Source organism: Malania oleifera, chromosome 1 (assembly GCF_029873635.1).
Source record: "Malania oleifera isolate guangnan ecotype guangnan chromosome 1, ASM2987363v1, whole genome shotgun sequence".
Classification (NCBI taxonomy): domain Eukaryota; kingdom Viridiplantae; phylum Streptophyta; class Magnoliopsida; order Santalales; family Ximeniaceae; genus Malania; species Malania oleifera.
Genome location: NC_080417.1, coordinates 129,727,790 through 129,749,119, shown reverse-complemented (window position 1 = coordinate 129,749,119; position 21,330 = coordinate 129,727,790). Strand labels below are relative to the sequence as shown.

The window sequence follows — 21,330 nt, the reverse complement described above, 5'->3', positions numbered from 1 at the left end:
AATATTTAATAGAGAACAAAAATAAATTTCCTTATTTTCTTTTTCTTTTCTTTTTTCACACAAAATTCTTGATCCAAACCAACCCTAAAAAATAATAATAAAATAACTACTTTTTAGACATAATGTTAATGCAAAGGACATTAAAATATTTCAAAAGTAAAATAAAAATATACATTTTTATAAAATAACATTTGTCTGGCTTCTCTTTTAATCCATAGTAGTTGAAGCTTTTAAAATTGCCTCACGATAACAATGTCTAAATCATTCGTTCCCTAGTCCACGCGGCCCTAAAACATATATTAAAATTAAAATAATTAAAAAAAAAATGATAAAAGTAAAACTACAACAATTACCAGATGCTAGTAAAAGCTGAGGCTAAGAAAAGAAACCCTCCCAAATGACCGCCTGAAAAAGTTGCAGCAAAATCCCTTTGGCTGTTGACCCTTAAAAACCTATATTGAAACTTAAAAAACATTTAAAACAAATAATACGCACAATCACGCACTATATTTGGTTATAGAAGTTGCAAAAAGAAAACCTACCATTAACGATTCACGCAAAAGATAATTTTTCATTCATTCCGTCTCCAACCACACTTCCTCCATCTAGTAGCAAGAAATCATATTCTCATTCACTGAAAAATAAAATTGGCATATACAGTCACACAACCTTACTCTAAGCTTTTCTATACTCTCTTCCCAACCCGTTCGGCTCCATTCCACTCTATAAACCAACCAAACTAACTCATCCAAACAGCACTATTTTTAATGACAATGACCCAAATTCAGAGTTTGCAAGACAAGGTACTTTTTTTGGAATCTAATTATACAACTTTGAAAAGGTTCCAGAGCATGGGGAACAATTAACAGGTAGTAAGTAAATTGGAAGCCTTGAGGATATCAAATGCGGATTGTTCAAATGTAGTTCTTTCAATTTTCCATTTGAAACCATCAGTCAAATAACATACATTGCATAAATGTTATTTGAAATAAGCACAAACATCCAAGATCTGCCGTTATATCATTAGGCACCACTTGCATATAGCCTGGCCCATTCCTTTGCTGCAGGGTTCAAGGGGAACCAAAAAAAAAAACCTCACTCAGTAAAAAGATGAGGGCAGCAATAAACTGCAAACTGGTGAAATTAATTAATATTACTATCAAACCCTTTTCAGTGCTCGAGTGGCTATGGTCCATGTGACCAACACAGCAAGAAAGTAAGCATTACCGGTTTCAACAGCCTCTGCCTCATTTGTTTTCCAATGCTTAGCAATGTTCTCAGAAAGTGGATCATCTGGATTTGGAGCACTAAGAAGTGCTTGAATGCTGGTCCAAAAATAACAAAGCCCCATTACGCAAGTTTATATTACTATCATTTACTAAATAAAACAACTCTTATTTAATAAAATAAGACCCTGACTCACCCACCCCAGCCCCCAACCCATGGCAGCGTCCAAAACCCCAAAATATATGCCTCTACCCCACTAATGAAAAAAGAAAGGCCCCAACGTTTTATAATGGGTCAAATAAGAACTACTCAACTTGAAGACTTATCCTTTCTCAACAAAGTATGCATGATTCAACACCACCCCAGCCTTCCTACAAAGAGAAACCTTTTCCAATACCAACCCCCCCCCCCCCCCCCCCCCCTCTTTTTTTTTTCTTTGAAATCATTAATTTTCCAATAGCAAAAGAGAAAGATGGACCAGCAGAAGATGAAACCTTTTTCTCATATCCTTTTTACATAATATAATTATTATATTTTCATTTATATTTCACAATGTTAAAGGCAGAAGGCATGCATTTACTCCTCATGAGGCCAGAGGCAGGCAAGAAAGCCTTTTGAGAATTTTATTGTTCATACAAAAATATATATAAAAAATAAATAATTAAAAAAACATAGAATATTAAAAATAAAATAAAAAATTAAAATTAATCTGTAAAAAAAAATCATTCCTTCTTTTTTTACTAGTGTACTTGTAGGCCAATCATAAGCTTATAAATTATTAAATTCATTCAAACCAACCATGGAAGATAGAATTTTAATTTGTTTGTAATATCACGATGCCCTTCAACCTTTTTCATGGTCCAATATGCAACTTTCACAAAATTTGGAAAGGTTTTGCCTCAAAAGTTGATTAATTAGTTTAACCAACCAAATGCAACTTAAAAATCACACCCCAAATGCATGTACAGATGCATAAGCCTCACGGGATAATGTATTCACCTTTCAGAAGTTTCAATATTTTAGACCATGCCTCTCTGCATTTGGAACATGGCGGATCTTGAGGCCTCAACTATGCCTTAATAACAGCCTTTTTTAATTGCAAAACATGATCATCACCTCATTTTTTTACAGAAAAACCACATTAAAAAAAAAAACAACTCTCTTTGGTCATATTCTAATTATGAAACAACTTATGTTACCTCAGAAGAACAGTCCTTATCTGGAGAGCAGGACTCCATTTGTCTTTGAGAATATCAAGACATATCCTTCCAAGCTACATTATAATTAGGGGGGAAAAGAGGCATAAAACATTAGCTTTGAGATATTTTAAAAGAAAAAAATTCGACATGAATGAGAGCAGGTGCAGCCTACCTTATCAATGTTAGGATGATATATTTTGGTGAGGAACCGGACCTGTTGAAAGGAATATATAAGAAAATAAAGAGTTTCAGAGGCACTATAATTTAGGAAAAGAGAATCTGATGGGAAAGTAAAGAAGTTAAGAAAAATTCTATTGCAGGGAAAACCACGTACCAATCAATTTTCAACTTAGATAAATGACAACACCCATGGTATTAAATAACGGCCGTTACGTAGTGTAACGGCCGTTACGTAATGGAAAATCATCTCTCCGATACCACTACAGGCCGCATTAGCGGTGAGCAGAAAATTCATGTGCGTAACGGCAATTACGGAACTGTAGCGACCCATAACAGCTGTTACACTAATGTTACGGCCCGTAACATCTGTTACGACACGTTACAGCCGACAGCCCCTTACACTACCGCTTACCTTCCTTATCTCCTCGAATCTGCTCCATTTTGTGTGTTTCTCTCTATCGTCTAGCTTAGATCTCCTCATTTGAAGCCTCCAAAGAAACGAAAAAGCAGCTTCGAAGCTTCGATTTGTTGTGTTGTTCCCCCTTTCACTCTTCGTCTCTTTTGTACAGCTTCAATCTACTGATTTGAAGTTTCAAAATCCCCAAAATCAACTTCGATTTTTGCCTTGAAGGTGTTCTTTGCAGTTCGCAGACATCGCAGGTCAGCTGACTGGCAGTTCGTCTTGAAGATGTTCAATTTTTTCCCTTGAAGGTGTTTTAATTTTTCCCTCTTCATCAGTTCATCTCCTCCGTCCAGCGTAAGAACCCAAAAATCAGCTTCCAATCTTCGATTTGTCGCTTGAAGGAGCTGTACTCTGCAGGTTGCCTCCATTCGCAGTCGCAGCTCCAAAAATAAGCTTCGAAGCCTTCGATTCCCCCAAATTTTGGAGGCTAGCAGGTTGCAGCTCTCTCGCAGCTTCGGTGGGGACTGACTCGGAAGTGGGTATGTTTCTTTAGTTCTTCTACTTCATTGGTTAATGTAATTGTAAATTACCAATTTATTCTAAATTAATAATTTAGTCTATTTTATAATTTCAGTTTATATTTATTATTTAATTAGTATGCAAATTTGTAAATGATTATATAAGTAGAATTTATTAATTAAAATAAAAAAAATTAGTATAAAATTATTAAAACATAAAATTTATAGAGTTATTTAGAGAGTTAAAAGTACAGATTTAGTAAAAAAATTTTAATTAATATTCTACATATTTATTTTTTTAAATACCTTGACAATTAATAATTTAATATTAGATCTAAAATTTATAATAAATTCTAATTTCTACACAATTAGTCAAAGTCTCAAGTGACTCAAGTACACTACCATTTAGATAATTAAATTATAAGATTTATAATTCCATATATTTTTTAAATTGTAAATTGTAATATAAATTATTGTATTGAAATATAAATTATTGAGTCTATTGACTCATTTTTAGTAACTTTATGTCTTTAATTAATTGATTCTTCATTTTAATTACATTTCTACATCTTTTTTACCCATTAAACTAATGCAAACTTTAAAAAACATGCCTTTTTTTGTAAGCAGTGCGCTAAAATTAATATAAAATCATAATGTCTATTAAAAAGCATTTGTAGGTTGAATGAAAGTTGTCAAAATTCATTAAAAATCAAGCATTAATGGATTTCATGCTTATTTTTCGATTTTGGCATGGTAGTGCATGCGTGAAAAAAATTCCTACTTCCCGTTACGTAACACCCGCGTCTCCTGCATCCTGCGATACCCGCGACCGTTACGCGACATTACCCGTGACCGCAATTTTGAACCATGCACCAACCCCTTCACCAAAAAAAACCAACCTTATCCTCCCCTCCCCGAGAAAAACACATACTTCTGCTCTGTTTTTTGGGCCCTAACCTAACTCAACCAGCCAATCCCAAACAAGTCTACAGTTCTAATGATTCTGCCTTTAAATGACTGGAAGCACTATAGTCTTTAGATCAACCAGAACCCATCTACAACCAGCCTCACAACCCATCATTCCTGCCCACCACCACTAGGGTTTCAAACAGTTCATTATTTGCTGCCTACACACAGCCCAGGCCAACTACAATCCAATCTGGAATTGAAGTTCAAATGCAGTGTGTGGGTATCCTCTAATAAAGAACTCACATTGTACGGACTGTGGATACAAATAAGGGCATGAATTCCCCACCATATGACGATGCCAGCTAGGCAAATTCTACTTCCAGAGAAGGAAAGAAATGGATGCTGCAAGCACCTCTTTCTCATATCCATCATCATCTAAAATATGATAATCTCTTTTGTGAATATAGCTAATTATATCTCCTCTACTCTTTCTAGTGCCAGGATTTTCCTCTACTCGCTTCTCAAAAAATTACTCAATTTTTTCCATTATTTAGGGAGGAAATGACCCATTTTTATGTAATTTTCCTTCAAAAAAAAGTTATTCTATAAATTATATTATTTCTTATCCTCAATTAAAATATCATGACTATTGTCGACTAACCAGTCCCTCTCATTCATACACTGTTCAATTTAAAACTTCATTTCCCAAATTTGAACATATCTGAAGGCAAGTTCGACGTGTCTAAATGACAAAAAGAGTTAAAGAAGTATCAAAGCATCCTCTTTAAAATTATGTATGCATTATTGCAGACATAAAGGTCCCATTTTGTTCACATGAAGAAGGAGCAGGAAATTATGGTCAACACTAACAGGTGCAACTGTCTTGTTGGGGGAGGGTTTAATGTTTCATTGGAGTTGGAGCTTCCAAATGAGGATAAATTCATTCCTAATGAGATGAATTCCCAAAGCAACTTTTCCATCGGAAGCCATTCTTCCCATGAACCAAAAAAGGCCAAAATAGTAGACAACAAGGCAAGAAAATGACAAATGACAAATTATCAAACCTCAGCAATATGCTCCACGTGAAGTATCATACTATTAACCTAATGTCTGATTTTCTCATAAAATCAAATATATATGATTTTTTGTCAGCACAACTTGCAGTAGGTAAAGAATGCAGTCGGGGCTGCAAACCTGAACCAAATGGAGCTTTAAAATGTCTACGCTTGGGCAGTTTGATAACCAACCAGATTTAAAATCAAGCTCAAGATGAGCTTGTCAATTAAACAAGTACAGCTCAGACTTGTTCTTGTTCAGTTCATTTATTAAACAAGTCTAAAACAAGCCAAATTTAATCTTGTTCAAATGTCCATTTAAATTTCAATGCATTCAGAGGTGGTGCGTAGATGTGGAGATATCAAGGATGACGAGTGATGTAATAAAGTTGGATATGACAGAGTACATCATCCAGAGTCTAAACACTCAGGTGAGCAAACTCTTCTGTGGGGAATTTTTTGTTGAGTCTCAGAATTGTTCCAAGCCAGGCTTAGAGAAGGATCATGGAGGAAATCATATTGAGAAGGAAAAGAAATGGGGTGATCTTGCAGAAAATGGCAATGAGTATGATAGTGATTTCATCTGAGTGGTTTATTATGGGATGAGTTCCATGAACATTTTGGTACTGCTTTCTACTCTTTGGATGAACTTGGGGATATTTCTCACATGCCTCCTTTTCCACTGGAAGGGTTGGAGGATGTATCTATTTTTGAGGAAGGAGGTTTGGGTGACATATTGGTGGTGAGTAGTCATTGTAGGATGGAATTTAACCCACCACTGCTGAGGAGGATGCAAAGGATGGCAAAGCTAAAAAATTGTTGGATATGATGGGACTATGACCAGCTGATCCTGGAGGAAATGAAGTTCGCCGTGGTGGTGCTAAAAGTAAAGCGAAGAAAGGGTGACGTGAATTAGCAAATAGGCATAGTTCTATCAACTATAATGGAAGGGTTTAGGGGCGGGGTGATCCTGCAAGGGGGAGGATGTTGCAATTACTCAAACACACACTATCTCAATTCTTATCATGACCCACATTCATATTTTCCTCTTTCTGCATATTGAGACCTTCATTCTCCATAGAAACCCCTATGGAGGATTTGTCATCTTTCAAAAAATTCCTCCCCTCAACTCTCTGCCCACCAAAAGATGATATATGCTAAAACCGTATTGCTGAAGAGGAGTCACCTACTTGCTTTGCCCCAAACCAAACTTGTAAATCCCCTCCTTATCAAACCCCAGCATATCACAATCAACTATGCAGCGTCACCACTACCAGCTGAAATAGTTGTTGGGCTTGAGGTGTATTTAATTGTACAACCTCTTGTACATTGGGCCCTAGAGCATGGGTCTGTGAAGAGGAAACAGCCCTATTATGGGCTGGCAAAATCTCTTGTGCAGTAGAGATCTCAAAAATATTTAAAAGCTCCCTTAAGAGCTTAATGAAATGTCATTGGGCTGAATCTCCCTTAAAAGCCCCTGGCCTATTCCCAGTAATTATGGATTGTAATGTTAAGGATGCCTAGCCCAACCTAATTAAAGCTCAATCCACCATGTGGTTCCTATGTGATCATCCCCTTCCCCCTAGTTTCTCCAAAAACCTCCTGGACCACCATCAGCCACCAATCCAACACTCACCATTTGGGAACCCTCCACAATTCCCACAATGCCTCCCTCCCTTCACTATCTCTGAACGACCAGATAGGACTTCCTTCCCAAGGGTCAGCAATATTCAGAAAAACCGAATTAACAAACTGTAACTATTTAAAATCAGTCAGTTTGGTATAAAAGTTGCTCAGTGATTCGGTTTCGGTTCAGTATGTTATTAACCATAACTTGGTTACCAAATTAACCATTTTAAATATATTTATTTATATTTTAAACCCACTTCCTACCTTCTCTGTTCTCTCTACATTTGACTCCCACACTTTCCCCATTCCCCATTTCTTCTCTGTTTGTCACTCTGCAATTCACCTTCGCCCCTTCCAGTTTCCCTCCTCAGATCCTTCTTTGCCAGCCGATGACCCTTCCATTTCACCTCCAGCTACCTAGTTTCACACCCTAGGTTCTTCTCCAGTTCTCCCTATTTCTAGGTTCTAGGATCTGGACCAGCGGCACTTTGTAGGCTATAGCTCGCCACCTCACCCTCGCCTACACGAGGGTTGTGCTTGTCTGCTTGAAGACTTGAAGCACAGTTGTGCACTTGTGCTTGCCTGCTTGAAGACATGAACCAGATCTGCTTGAAGACTTAATTGAAGCAGATTTCTATTGAATTTTATGGAATACCATTATATTATAGCAGTGCTTGAAGGCTAGAAACAGGTTCTTAACTAAATTTTATTGAAAATTATAGCTTGGAGACTTGAGCAGATTTTCATTGAATTTTTATAGAAAATTACAGCTAGAAGATTAAGCAGAATTTTGTTGAATTTTATTGAATATTGAAGCAGGTGTTTGGACACAAGTGTAATTCAGTTAAAATTGGCTAACCATTTTAACCGAATAATTATTTGGTTTGGTAGGGATTCAGAATAAGAAGCAATTCGGTTCAGTTTGGTTTGGCATATGGATTTTATCAAAAGAAATTTTTCGGTTAATTCAGTTAGTTAATTAACCGTACTGATTGAATGCACGCCCCTACTCCTTCCAGTTCCAATGGTCATGATTCCCTGAGAGATTGGGCCACAACTTACTCATCTTCTCCAAACCAACAATTGGTTGTAACCTTAGCAAATCCTTCCGCCAACCTTCCGCTTCCAAATCTGTAGGAATGAAATCGCATAATCCTCATTGTAAAAATGGTAAACCCGACTCCATAAAATTGCCTTTTTGATTATCTTTAATCGCCACCCAAAAAAACTCTCACCTAACTTCTAGCAATGGGAGCTCTTCTTCAATTTCGAGACAAGTGAAGGCAAGCACTCACATACCAATCTAACATCCAACAAAGTGATTCTAATCAATCAGCCACAATCCTAGGTCACTTCCTTACCTATATGATTGAATCCATCAAAATAAATGAGAGAAGACTAGAAAGAGAGCAAGAGTGAATTAGCAAAAACAATTAAGTGAATGCAACTGAGCAAGTGCAAAAGCAAGAATAGCCATCTCCTAGAAATCAATTAAATCATGTAGGGAGCTTCAGGGTTTGATACTTCGATTTGGCAGTCACTTGGTGGTGGTCTTGTAAGGGGTCATTTGGTATCACTGTCAAAAATTAGAGAGACAAATCAGAAACGAAAACCAAAAACCAGAGACTGAAACTAAAAACTAGACAACCTCTTGTTTGGTTAACATTTATAAAACTAATACAAATTAAAAACTTAATTAAAAAAATGCTCATTTTCATCTTTAAATCAAATAATATTATTAAAAAATGATTAAAATAATAAAATTTCAAATAATACACATTAAAAAATTACTAAAATAAAAATAAAATTAATTATAATTATTTTACTTAATTGTTATACTTTCAATTTTTACTTTACAATAAAAATTTTATTAGACATGCAATTGAAAAATAGTCAAAGTATTTTGTAAATAGCTTTATTATTATTTTTTAAAATTTATGTATATTTTTATTTTAATTATATTTAAATTCATATGATTTTTTAATCTTGATTTTAATTTAAAGGTGTATAAAATGAATAATTTAATCCAAAAAAACTATTTATGCATATTACAATTTTTGGCAACAGGTTTCCAAAACAACTTAAAACCATAAAATCTGGTTTTTAGTTTTTTGGAAAACAGCAGAAAATCAACAGCATAAACAAACGCGTTTTTATAATTTGTTTCTTAACTGTTGAGAAACAAAAATAGAAAATAGAAAACAACAACAATACCAAACAGGCCCTAAGGTTTTAGGTGCATTAAATCCATGCTTTGATATCATGCTAGAGACAAAATAGATTAGGGGGAGTCTCTTGGAACAGGAGGAACCCTAATAAGCCTAAACAAATCCATTGTTTAAGCATTTACAAACCAACCAGCTTGCAAGATAGTTAAACAAGCCACGCCATCATCTAGCTCAAACTTGACTCATTTAGTTTTCAAGCTTCAAATCTAGGCTTGAGTTTGGCTTATTTATATTAGAGAACAAGTTTGAACATGACTTTATGAACTGAGCTCCAAGTAGCACGCAAACGTTTGGCTCATTTGCAGCCCTCACGCAGCCCACTACAAGCATAATTTAAAGTGGAACGAGCAAATGAAGAGTACTCACAAATAAATGGAAGGTAATTTTAGTATAACAAAGGGTAATGACAAGCAAAGAAAGAAAAAAACAAACTAGCAGCACAAAAATATGCCAAGCGGCCTTTTTCTTTGGTCTTGGCTTGTATCTCTATAAAAAAGAGAGGAGAGATAATTAGAGATGGTGTCCATAATCCATACAACTTCTCCAATATAGTAATCAATCAAATGTGGGTCAATTACACATCAAAAGTAAGTTAAGTGCTTCCAAAATGTTCACCCAACAAAATGAAAAGAAACTAGAAAAAGCTAGATTAGGCATGGAACCCTCCAGGCTCTAGAAAAGAATGCTAAATAATCAAGAAATCCATCTGTAAAACTATTCTCTGCTGTTAGTATGTTGGGGAGGCAGAATGCAAACAGAATAAAAGATATGCATCCAGATTTCCATTGATTGAACTTTTTCTTCCAAAGCCAGCAAACAATAACAAGATAAGTTACCACCACTCATCAACTCAGAATAAGTAGGGAAGCTCAAAGTGTACCTTTTTTTTTTTCATTTCTAAAGGCCTGAAGCCTATCTCAGTATAATTTTTCCTGCTTCAGCCCTAACAAGAACCCCAAATTTCCAATAACATTCTTAGTTTACACACCCCTGGTTCATAAGAATCCACTCCTTAGGGTATGAATGCATGACCCATACCATAAAGGTCTGACAACTCTGACCCATACCATTGAACATCAATGAGGAGGAAACAAGTCAACTTGCTAAAAGAGTACACCAGATATAATTCTATATTCAAGGCAGGAAGCAGTAAGTGCCAAACTAATTGGTAAACTCATACGAAGAGCTGGCAAGTCAGCTCATAGAAACAAATTCTGTCAAAAAGAAAGAAATAGGTCCATACATCTATGCAATGGAAAAGCAAATATTGCTCTAATACACATATCACAAGGGAAATGCATGTTTTAAATAGAAAAACCTAATTTGGTCAGTTACAATGTTAATTACCATCTTATATGAAATTATCAGCAAATAATATGCAGAGCAAAGATATCAATGAACAATTTTTTGCATGTTCCGAAGCTTCACAAGGTGATGAAGTTTTTGCATTAGTTTTCTGGCTACATTAGTATGGCTTCTAATACGGTGCGAATTTAGATGTGGATTGCAATTTGCATGGTTGGATGATCACAGGAAGGCTGTTTTGGAGTCTAATTCACTTTAATCTTTGCAATCAATAGATTGGTATCCTATAACATCTCACCCCTTAGGTTCTATCATTGAGGAGACATTAGATAGAGCTACGAGGGAGACATTAAAAAAGTGGATTTTACTCGCACACTCTGAGATGGATGCTGTTACAGTACTACATCGGATGTGTACCAAGGAAATCTTGGGCTTATAAGGATGGTTCCAGCTCCAACTATGTGAAACACCTTTTATAAGACAAATCCATAAGGTCAGTGGACCAAAGCACACAATACCTCATCGAAGTTGGGCCCAAGACCATTACATTTTATATCAAAGCCACCCTAATGGTACTATCATGTGAGACCTTGCTTGCAGGGCATCCTCAGAGAATAGATGGGGGAGAATGTCATAGTACCACATCGGATTGTACTAGGAAATCCTTGGGCTTACAAGGATGGCTTGCGCTCCAACTATATGAGGTGCCTTTTATAGGACAAGCCAAAGCGGACAACAACTCACCGGAATTGGACCCAAGACACATTGGCATCAACACAAATGCCAATGTGTTGATGCAATGCCAAAATTGGCTCAGCTTGTGAGATCATAGTGGAAATATTGGCTCTTCACCGGATCTAATCAAACCTCTCTTGGCAGATCAACTTGGAGTCTTAATTAGTTTCATTAGGTAAGCTAGTTACTTTCAATTCCACGTACCAAAAGCAGCTTCATAACCATAATGAAGATGAACATTGCAGGATGATTAACCAATGGCGCATAACATACTGGATACCAATATAAAAATCCCAACTAGAGTATCGACCAAGTATAAAACCTTCATTGAAAAATCAGCATATGAAGTTTGCAGATTGTAAGGGTGCAACTCCTCTGGAACATAATTTTCCTAGCACTCATCTAGGCTTTCATTTTGCTTCCTTTTTTTATGTTTCTACTTACAAAAATAGAACCATTCATACTACAACTCAAAAATTAGCAGTCTAGAATATAAATACGTACATACATACATATAATTATATAAAGGAAATTTCTAGAAAAAGAAGGCAATCCACATTGCAAAAAAAAATGGCATCCATACTGCGAACAAAATAGGCCCAAATTAAAGTACCTTAGGGGCAGCCATTGGATATTCTTCAGGTAAAAATAACTCCAACTTGAAAACGCCTCCTAAACAGAGATTGAGCACAAGAAAAACCAAATGTCAATACAGATATATAAAAAATATTTTCATACCGCAATACTATTTGGTTAGAACAATAAAGCACTAATCACATTCTTTGAAGTTTGATATATGCAAAAAAAAATGGGCATCGTCCCCATCCATTTTTTCCTTCTAAAATAAACCTGTCATCTGTATCACTTTTATTTACCCAAATTAGGGGCAGGTTTCTCTTCAAGTTAAAATGCAAAGGCAGGTATCATTGTGCAGTTGAAAATGTGAATGTGAACAGACCATCTAGCAATTTCAGTTGGGGAATATAAGCAAACTTTAATATCTAGTCATCACAGCACAATACTTTGGTAACAAGCCCAAAGATAACAAAGAACACTGCCCAGACATATTTCCAACTTCAAGTTCTGATCAAACAACGACATTTAGGATATAATTAAACACAACATGTTCCACATTTTGAAGTATTCTGACATGAATATTCACCCACATCCAACATAATAAAATTGACCACTAAAAATTCCCCACAAATAACAGCACAATAGTTCAATGAATAAAATTTGGATATGCATTTAAATTGTAGTGACAAACAATTTGGAAATTCAATGAAAGGCTTAACAGAGAATATGATATACAGAAAGTCAAAATCAAGTTGAAAATTAAAAAAAAATAAAATGGAGATGCACAAATTCAAGAGTAACTTCAAACCATGGCCCATTCCACATGGACAACATGCGCTATTGCTTGTACAAACTAAGCTGCAGTAGATTGTACGAGCAAGGAAAATGTTGACATCAGTAGTAATGTATGTGTTCTTGCTTGATAAGTGAAATCAACAGAATGATTTACCAGCTCAAAACTATATTATGCATGTGGCATTGATAAATACTCGGAAACATTTTTTTTGGTGTTATACCCAGCATAAGCATACCAACATCAAGATCCAATATCAGAAGTGATTCAGAACAAATGATCAAATAAATTACAAAGTCCATTCCATTAGTCCCAGCCAATACCCGTGTGCCTAGGTACGTCCTCCTGTTCCTCACCTACTTGGCAATCGTGTGAAGCCCCCACAAACTAATTTCTCTCTCATGAGTATCTGAGCCACAGAGAATATTGATACCAAATCCAAAGCCTAAAAAGCAGAAATAAATCCCATTTCATTGCCATCAAACACCCAACATCCAAAGACAGTAACTTCTGTCAATCAGCTCTCTTGTAATCAAGCATGGGGAGCATAAAGTCATCCATGTCTCGAATGTGATACCAAATCCAATCCTAGAAAGTAGAAACAAAACCTATCCCATTGCTCAGTGTCAACATCCATAGCCCAAGATACTTCCTTCAATCCCTCAGCTATCCCAGCAATCATGTGAAACCAAGATGAACTCATCTACATCTCATGAGTCTCTATTTCGTGAGTTAAAAATATTGACAGCATTCCTAAATGAATTTCGTGACAGAGGAGGTTAAAATCTGTTCACTCCAACAAGAAATCTTCTTTAAAGGGGAAAAAAATACCTCATAACAAAAGGAAACAAACCAATACAAATTCTAGCATTGACAATAAAAGAAAATGAATACGGTGCCCCTTTGGCCCTTTCTTTTATAATCTAGTAAACATTAAAACAGCACATACATAATATGAAGCTCTTCCAATGGTCATTGCATGATGGAAGAAAGGCCTCCCATCACACTGTCTACTGTATTGTCATGACTAAAATTCACAGTGGTAACAGCCAATTCGCCAGTATAACAAGCCATAACTGGTCCATAATGAGGATTTAAGGCTGTGATGGAAGCATTATGCGCCCCGCCCCCCCCCGGCGGGTTAACATATAAAGCAAGCTTTCCACCTTTTTTTGGAAAAATTCCCGTTATTTTGTGCTCCAAACTTCTACTCCCTTTCAACTGAGATCTTTTTTTTTTATCAGCAAAAAGAAAATATATTATTATTTTTTTTGCATTAAAGATTTGTTCAAGCCGACCCCACTTTGTGGGACTTGAGGCTTGGTTTTGTCGTTGTTGTAGATTTGTTCACTTTTTTTTTATAGCCAAAGAAATTTCATTAATAGGAAAAGAATTTACAAGGAGGGAGAATAAAACATCTCCCAAAAAAAATCTGGAACAAGCCAAACAAAACTAAAACAACAAAAATCAGAAATCAAGCCAACCAGTTCTTCCTATCCCCATTTAAATCCTGAAAGCTAGATTCCCTGAAAAATCCAAACCCAACACCATAAAGAAGTCAAAAACTGAATCTTTTCCCACGCCAAATAAGAATTTAACTTCTTCCTAGAAAAAATTCACGCGTTACATTCCAACCATAAACCACATAAAACTGCATATTTGCTGATTTCCATTGAGCTGCCCTATCCTTCATTCTTCCAAAGCCAGCAAAAGAAGTGATTAAAAAGTCTCCCACTGAACAGGGGCAAACCCAACTAGCTTCCATAAAAGATCAGAAATCCTAAAAAGAAAAAAAAAAAAATGACAAAAGAAAAACATATCAAAATATAAATAAGAAAGTCTTCTTTTAAACACATTCCATCAAAAGTAACTGAACACAGAAAATTTCCTAATTCCCCTTTTTTCACTTTACTTATACCACCATCCAATCAATCTCTTGCCAGCCAGGACAAGCTTATCTTGACCATCAATTGTTGAGTTACCTCCACCACAAGAGAGAACATGGTGGGCAAAAACACCATCCCTAATCTGATCTCTTGTCAGATGCTATTAACCTACTCCATCATCCTCAAAAATATAAAAAACATCCTCTAAGCCTTTGTGCAGTGTAGCCGGCACATGCGAATTATCAACTACTAAATTTAATGAATCTGGGAAAAAAACCATATTTTCCATGAACCTCGTGCAATAACAAACCGCCACCGCAAGAAAATTCACTATTAATATCATTCTCATTATCAAAGACACAACCCCAATTCCTATTTTCCTAAAGATGATTTCACACTAGCCTTCTTGCCTAGCCAATCAACCGAGCAATCAAAACCTCCTCAATACAATAATTACCATTAGTATTTCTTTTCAAAATCTTAACTCATCCACACATGAGAAGTATTTCGCTATGCTTGCCAACATGAGAATTGCTCCTCTCAAACCCCTTCTGCACTGCCAGCCAATGAGCATAAACCTCAAGAGCATCAGCCTTGTCATACTCTCCTTACCAACATCCACGCACTTATCTCCACCATAAATTCCCCCATTAGCACCCCCTATTACCTGCCCTGCATGTACAATTAACCCCTTCCCCCATCATCTCTTACACTCAACTGATGACCAAGAACCAAATTCTCCAGCACCTTTTGTGAGATCTCACCGCCACCAGCTTCCAAAGAAAGCACTCTAGCTTCCTCCGCTGCAAACGCACTTTTGTTTCCACTGCACTTGAGCCACCCAATAGTCTCATGAAATCCTTCTGTCTCAGTGGAAACAACCGCCAAGCCACAAACTCTCATCATCTCCTGTACACCCTCCCTTTTAGCAGACCACAGATGCTCCTCAAATACCTTCTATTTTAATTCACCTGACCATAAGGTATTCAGCATTGACTCGTTGAATGGGCCATTTTACAAGTTGTAACCACTCAAGTAATATGAGCATCACTAGGTCTCTCTTCCAGATTAGACTTGAGCCGCCATATTGTGAAATGAAACACAGGCCTGGTCTTTCGAGAATTGACATTGCACCGCATTGCATTGGCATTCTACATTTAAAAACTTTTGTTCCTACCCCAAAATTAAATCCCATGTCACCTTTACAACCCAATAGCTAGCTGACATGCAACACCATAGTCAAACAGTTCGTCCACCCCCCCCCCCCCCACCCCCATCAAAACCCTACCCACCTTCTTAACAAGTTCTGCGCTCCCCATCTGAAATTCCTCCCTACCCCTTCTCCTCGCGAGGGTGCAAGACACTTCTCTTGTTTGCCATTACAACATCAGTCCACATTCAGTCAAACAAACCTTCTGCTGTATTCTTGCACCTTCACCCATGACAAGGAGAAATCACCATAGCCAGCGCATGGAAATTCTTGCACAATACCTCTCCAACCATCTCCACAAGTATCACTCCACCACAAGATGCACAAACACTTTTGTTGTCTGCCTTCACAATTAGCAATATCAATTAGCAGAAGAAATCACAATAGCCAGCACTTGTAATTCTTGCTCAAAAACTCTCCAACCAATTCTTTTAGACTCACCAGGTACAAACACCAAAAATCATTTCGCATTCCATCCCCACCCTAACTCCAAAAAAGCTCCTCATTTGCATAGGCCTCATTGCCATCCAATAAAATGAACTCGCTGCTCTCAACACTTAAAAAGCACCTTTCCAATCTTTTCAAACTGAACTGAACAAAACAATCGTGCACTCCTCTTGTCACGGCATTCAACAGTAATCGCAACAATATTCAACAATCAAAAAAAAAACTTACACGCGCAAACTTTGCTATTTTTTTTATTTTTTTTTAAGTTTTTTTTTTCCATTAGAACTTTTTGGCCAATAATATTGCGTTACTATTAATTAATCCATAGCAACACAAATTTTTCATTTTATTACAAATGTTTAGTATATTTAATTACTTAGTATACATTTACTTGTTTTAATATCGTATAACAAATAAGTAAATATGTAGTATATATTCTGAGGTGGTGATATAATATAGTCCATATATGAACATATGAATATATGATGTATGCTATAAAAAAGTCTCTTTTATCAAGTTATCTACAATTATTTTAATGTATCCAATTAATTACTTCTTTATTTAATTGTATTTTTAAATTTTAGTCACTAAAGTGGCTAAAAGTACAAGAAATATAGATTTTTGTGTAACAGTGCCCTAAATTTATATAATAAGCATTTGACCTACTAAATAGTATTAAGAGGTAGAATAAAATTAGCCAAATAACACCATAATGTATTCTTTATTCTCCTCCCCATACTCAGTTGCACTTACCACACTGCATCTCATTTCAGCACATGTTCTACAAAGTACACAACGAACTCCACATAAAATAGGACATTGAAATGATCAGCATATAAACTCCAGGTAGAACAAGGAAAATCAAATAAACTCACAAAAGAGGAATATGAGGAATGCACCAAAGGAAAAACAAAAAAAAAAAAAACAAACAAACAAACAGACAAAAAGTCCAGTCCAGCATGCTTTCCACCAAGTGTACAAATGATATTACATACAATGGATTAATGATAAGACAAATATGAAAACTAGACAAATAGGAATCACAACCTACTTACAACTTACAAGCAATCTGTTTATAAAATGGAATCAAATAAAAAAGACATTTTTTGTAGTACCCAACACCTTTAATATGATATTTTAACAAGCCATTGAACATTGAAATGAAAATTAACTGCGAAGATAAGGCCCTAGATCTTGCCTCACTAACCCACAACATATGCACATAATAGGTAGTGCTTCTGTCATAGAGTAGGGCAACTAGCACATTACAAAATGTAGGACATAAACAGATTAAAATAGAAGGCAGTAAAGTGTTCGACAAATGAACAAAGCTTCCACATTTTATAATCTCAGGTCAAAATATGGTCTATCACATTACAGCAACAGAATAGTTATTATATGAAATGATACTGCAAGTTCATTGAAATAAGTTTTCTAAAAATCAGCATGTCTGATGTTGCCGAGGTATTTGAGTGATTGAACAGGCTACTAGGGACCCTTGGTGATCGATGACAAGTTTAACAAAAGCCTCAACTTGTCATATTAAAATATAGTTGCTGGGCAAATTCACAAAGAGGAAATCTTTAAGTTGGGGGAGCAAAGTCAATCAGAAACTATCAGAGAGTTGATATCTTGGTGAACTTAAGACATTTCCACAAAATCCTTCTTTTATATAAATCTCAATTCAGAATAGTTTTCACTCTGTTGTTGGCCACCAACTACGAGGTAAGGAAGCAAAAATGTAAAAAAGTACGTAAATAAGTAAACTATCACACAGCAATGGAGGTGTTGGCCAGTCAAAATTAATTGACTATTTTAGGTTACAAATCATTTCAGTTATAAATCTGGTTCCAAAGTCAAATTTAACCATGTGACTTCTCAACAGAGTAAGCATGCACAGAATCAGAGTTCTACACGATCAATTTTCTGGGCCTCTTGAACTTACATTTCGTTAGGGTTAAAAGTCATAAAATCAAGCATACTGCTTTCAGTAATATAGAAAAATAATTAATTGTACAATACCACAAATTAGCTAGCAAGAACAATTTGAACCCAAATACAATCTTCTGGAAAAAACATATTTCCATATAGAATGTTATTCAGCTAATTACCTTCATATGGAGACTGAGTAGGACCTAGGATCATCACATTAAAATATCGCATGTTATCTTCAGAAGGCGACGCACTGATTCCAGGAGCTGCACCCGTAATCAAAAATAAATAAAAGCAAAACTCATTATTAACTAATTACTTACATTGATTCACAACAATTTCAAAACACAAACAGCAGCGAATGCACGGTTAAACAACACACTATAGCGTTCCAGTTTTTAAAGTTCTTCCTATCTCCCTATCCGAAAAAATCATCTTGAAAAAGCAAATAATTCCAAAAGTGCTAAATAAGACCGAATCAAGCGTTAGAATTGAGATTTAGAACTCTTAAACAACAAATTCCCTAGCACAGAACGCACAAGACCAGCAGAGACGCACGCAAGCAGAGAGAGAGAGAGAGAGGCAAGACGAAACCTGGTTCGCTGAGAAGACGCTGAGTTTCCTGCGCAATCGCAAAAGCAAAGTGATCAGCAACTCAAAACTCAAAAGAACAAAATCAAAACACATAAAGAATCAAACACGAAAACCCTAAGCTCAGACGACGAAAAAAGATCAGGATGCAGCTAAAGCACCCAAATCGAAGGCGCTGAGGGCTAACAGCACGTCGATCGAAAGAATTCAGAAATGGATCGGAATAGTAGAGGAAGAAGGGGACGGAGGAGGAGGACATCGAAACGCACCTTGATGATTCTTCGAGGAAGGTTGCTATTGGCCATTGAAGCGCAAGGTCGATTGCAGAAACGCAAAAGGTGCCGAAAAGTAGAGAGAGAGAGAGAGAGAGAGAGAGACGAAGAAGAAGAAACAAGACAGAGATGACTCGGTGCTTCCTCTCACAGTAAAATATAAGAAAAATGAACTACATACAACAGAAGGAAAGGGTTCCCATCGACCCACTCGGGAAAAGGGTTTTATTCCCAAAAACGCTTCAGATACCATCTCACTTCTTTTTCCGCTTTTCTTTTTCTTTTTCTTGATATCTATTCATTTATTATTTTTCAATAATATATATAATTTATTTTCTAAATCTACAATTAATAATAATAATATTTCTTTAATAGTGGACTAACCCTTATCTTACTTTTAATCACTATTATTTATAATTTTGGTGTCTTCAAGGAATCAATATTATGTGTGGCGTACCACTGGCCCCATTTTTAAATATTAATTTTCTAAAGATTGCTACTCTCTTGTCTGCATTGACTAGCATTTGTGGTGAAAAATAATTATCATTATTAAAATTGTTCATTAGGTTTTTCGTTAATAGTTTGCGTATTTATGGGGGGAAAAATGCAAGTGAGTATGGTGGAGTTTGACTCGAATTATATAATTTGTTACAAAAAAAAATCAAATATTTTAAGATGCAAAAATTTATATTTTATTAAGGCGAAATTCATACACGCCAAATAGTGTCTAAATAAGTTTTGTACCAATGAGACAAGAGACGATTAGCTGATTATTTGTAGACTACACATTTCAAAATAATGTGAACATACGATTTTCCAAATAATAACACTTTCAAGACGAGGAAAAAAAAATTATACACTGAATAGTTGGTTTTGTTGTGAAATGAATAGTGGATGTCACCATCCATGTACCTGCCCCATCTCCCTCATGTGTTTCCATGCAGGTGAATCCATTATTATTATCAGACAAACTCATTTGCTCCTCCCACGGCTATATAAAGAGGATCACCTGATTGAGATGAGTAAAGGAAAAATAAAGAGTGTAGAGCGAAAATACAAAGTACAGAATATTGAGCGTGCAAAAAATAGAGAAGAAAGAAGCAGAAGAGAAAAGAGAAAGTGAGATATTTTGTAAGATAAGAAGGGTGAGATATTTGTACAAAAGTCAAGTATATTTTGTAATTCCTCTTAAAATAGTGGATTTCGGATCTCATTTGTCCGTGGAGTAGGTGTCAACCGAACCACGTAAATCCGGTCTCACTTTTATGTATTATTTATTTTTATTTTATTTTGCTTGTGTTCATTACTTTCTGATTATCCACGTTTATTTATTCCTGTATTATTTTATAACACGTTATCAGCACGATGCTCTACCCAGCTGATACATCTATATATATACCGCCTTAATGGACGTTTTATTTTTGTTTATTAATATTGTCTCAATGGTTAGTTTTATTTCTATACTGTCTATATATATATATATATATATATATATATATATATATATATTACCAATTTTCAGAAGAGATGGTAAAATAGTCCTCCTGAAGAGGCTATATATTTAATCTCCAGAAGAGATAGTAATTGTTTACCTCTTAAAGAAGATATATTTTTAATCTCCTAAAAAAATATATATGATATTACTATTTCTGAATTATTTCAATTAGTATGTTTTGCTTTTCTAAATCGCTTTATTATTGTTAATTTATTCAGATGTTGAGCCTAAGCAAAGTTGACTTTGTTCCCCTTAACATCAAAGGCAACAACTATCTCTCATGGATTCTTGATGTAGAAATCCATTTGAATGCAATGAACTTAGGAAATACAATATTAGATGGAAATACCGCATCCCAGCAAGATCGCGCTAAAGTCATGATTTTTATCCAACATCATTTAAAAGAAGAATTAAAAACGGAATACCTCACTGTTAAAGACCCACTCGTCCTATGGAGAAATTTAAATGATAGGTTTGACCATAAAAAAACATTGATTTTACCAAAAGCTCGAAAAGAATGGTTGCATCTAAGGTTGCAAGATTTTAAAACTGTCAACGAATATAACTCAGCTCTACATAAAATTAGTTCGAAGTTAAAGTTATGTGGAGAAAATATTACTGATGAAGACATGTTAGAAAAAACTTTTACTACTTTCCATCTCACTAATGTGCTCCTACAGCAACAATATAGGGAAAGGAAATTTACTAAATTTTCCAAACTTATATCATGGCTTCTTGTA

At 35.6% G+C, this 21,330-nt stretch overlaps 1 protein-coding gene across 2 annotated transcripts; it reads right to left on the bottom strand.

The window, feature by feature from the left end:
* Positions 1-790: 790 nt before the first annotated feature.
* LOC131146563 (ubiquitin-conjugating enzyme E2 35) lies at positions 791-19,374 on the bottom strand. 2 transcript variants are annotated; one of them, XM_058096243.1, is made up of 8 exons: positions 19,093-19,374; positions 18,827-18,854; positions 18,412-18,498; positions 12,002-12,060; positions 2,599-2,640; positions 2,427-2,500; positions 1,228-1,325; positions 791-1,061 (listed from the first exon to the last, which is right to left on the bottom strand). In XM_058096243.1, exons 1-8 carry the CDS (start codon positions 19,126-19,128, stop codon positions 1,024-1,026), a joined length of 462 nt encoding a protein of 153 aa, XP_057952226.1. In that variant the 5' UTR covers positions 19,129-19,374; the 3' UTR covers positions 791-1,023. The 2 variants fall into 2 exon arrangements, with proteins under 2 accessions (XP_057952226.1, XP_057952219.1); XM_058096236.1 differs by having other exon boundaries at positions 791-1,325; positions 19,093-19,324.
* Positions 19,375-21,330: the final 1,956 nt, after the last annotated feature.

Bases quoted from the DNA above. Each gene is read 5' to 3' on its own strand.
- LOC131146563 (XM_058096236.1), bottom strand. From the start codon at position 19,128: ATGGCCAATAGCAACCTTCCTCGAAGAATCATCAAG. The intron at 2,641-12,001 runs GTACTTTAATTT...TCCTTTCAACAG, and splicing joins ATCCAATGGCTGCCCCTAAG to GTCCGGTTCCTCACCAAAAT. The intron at 1,326-2,426 runs GTAACATAAGTT...TTTTTGGACCAG, and splicing joins ATAAGGACTGTTCTTCTGAG to CATTCAAGCACTTCTTAGTG.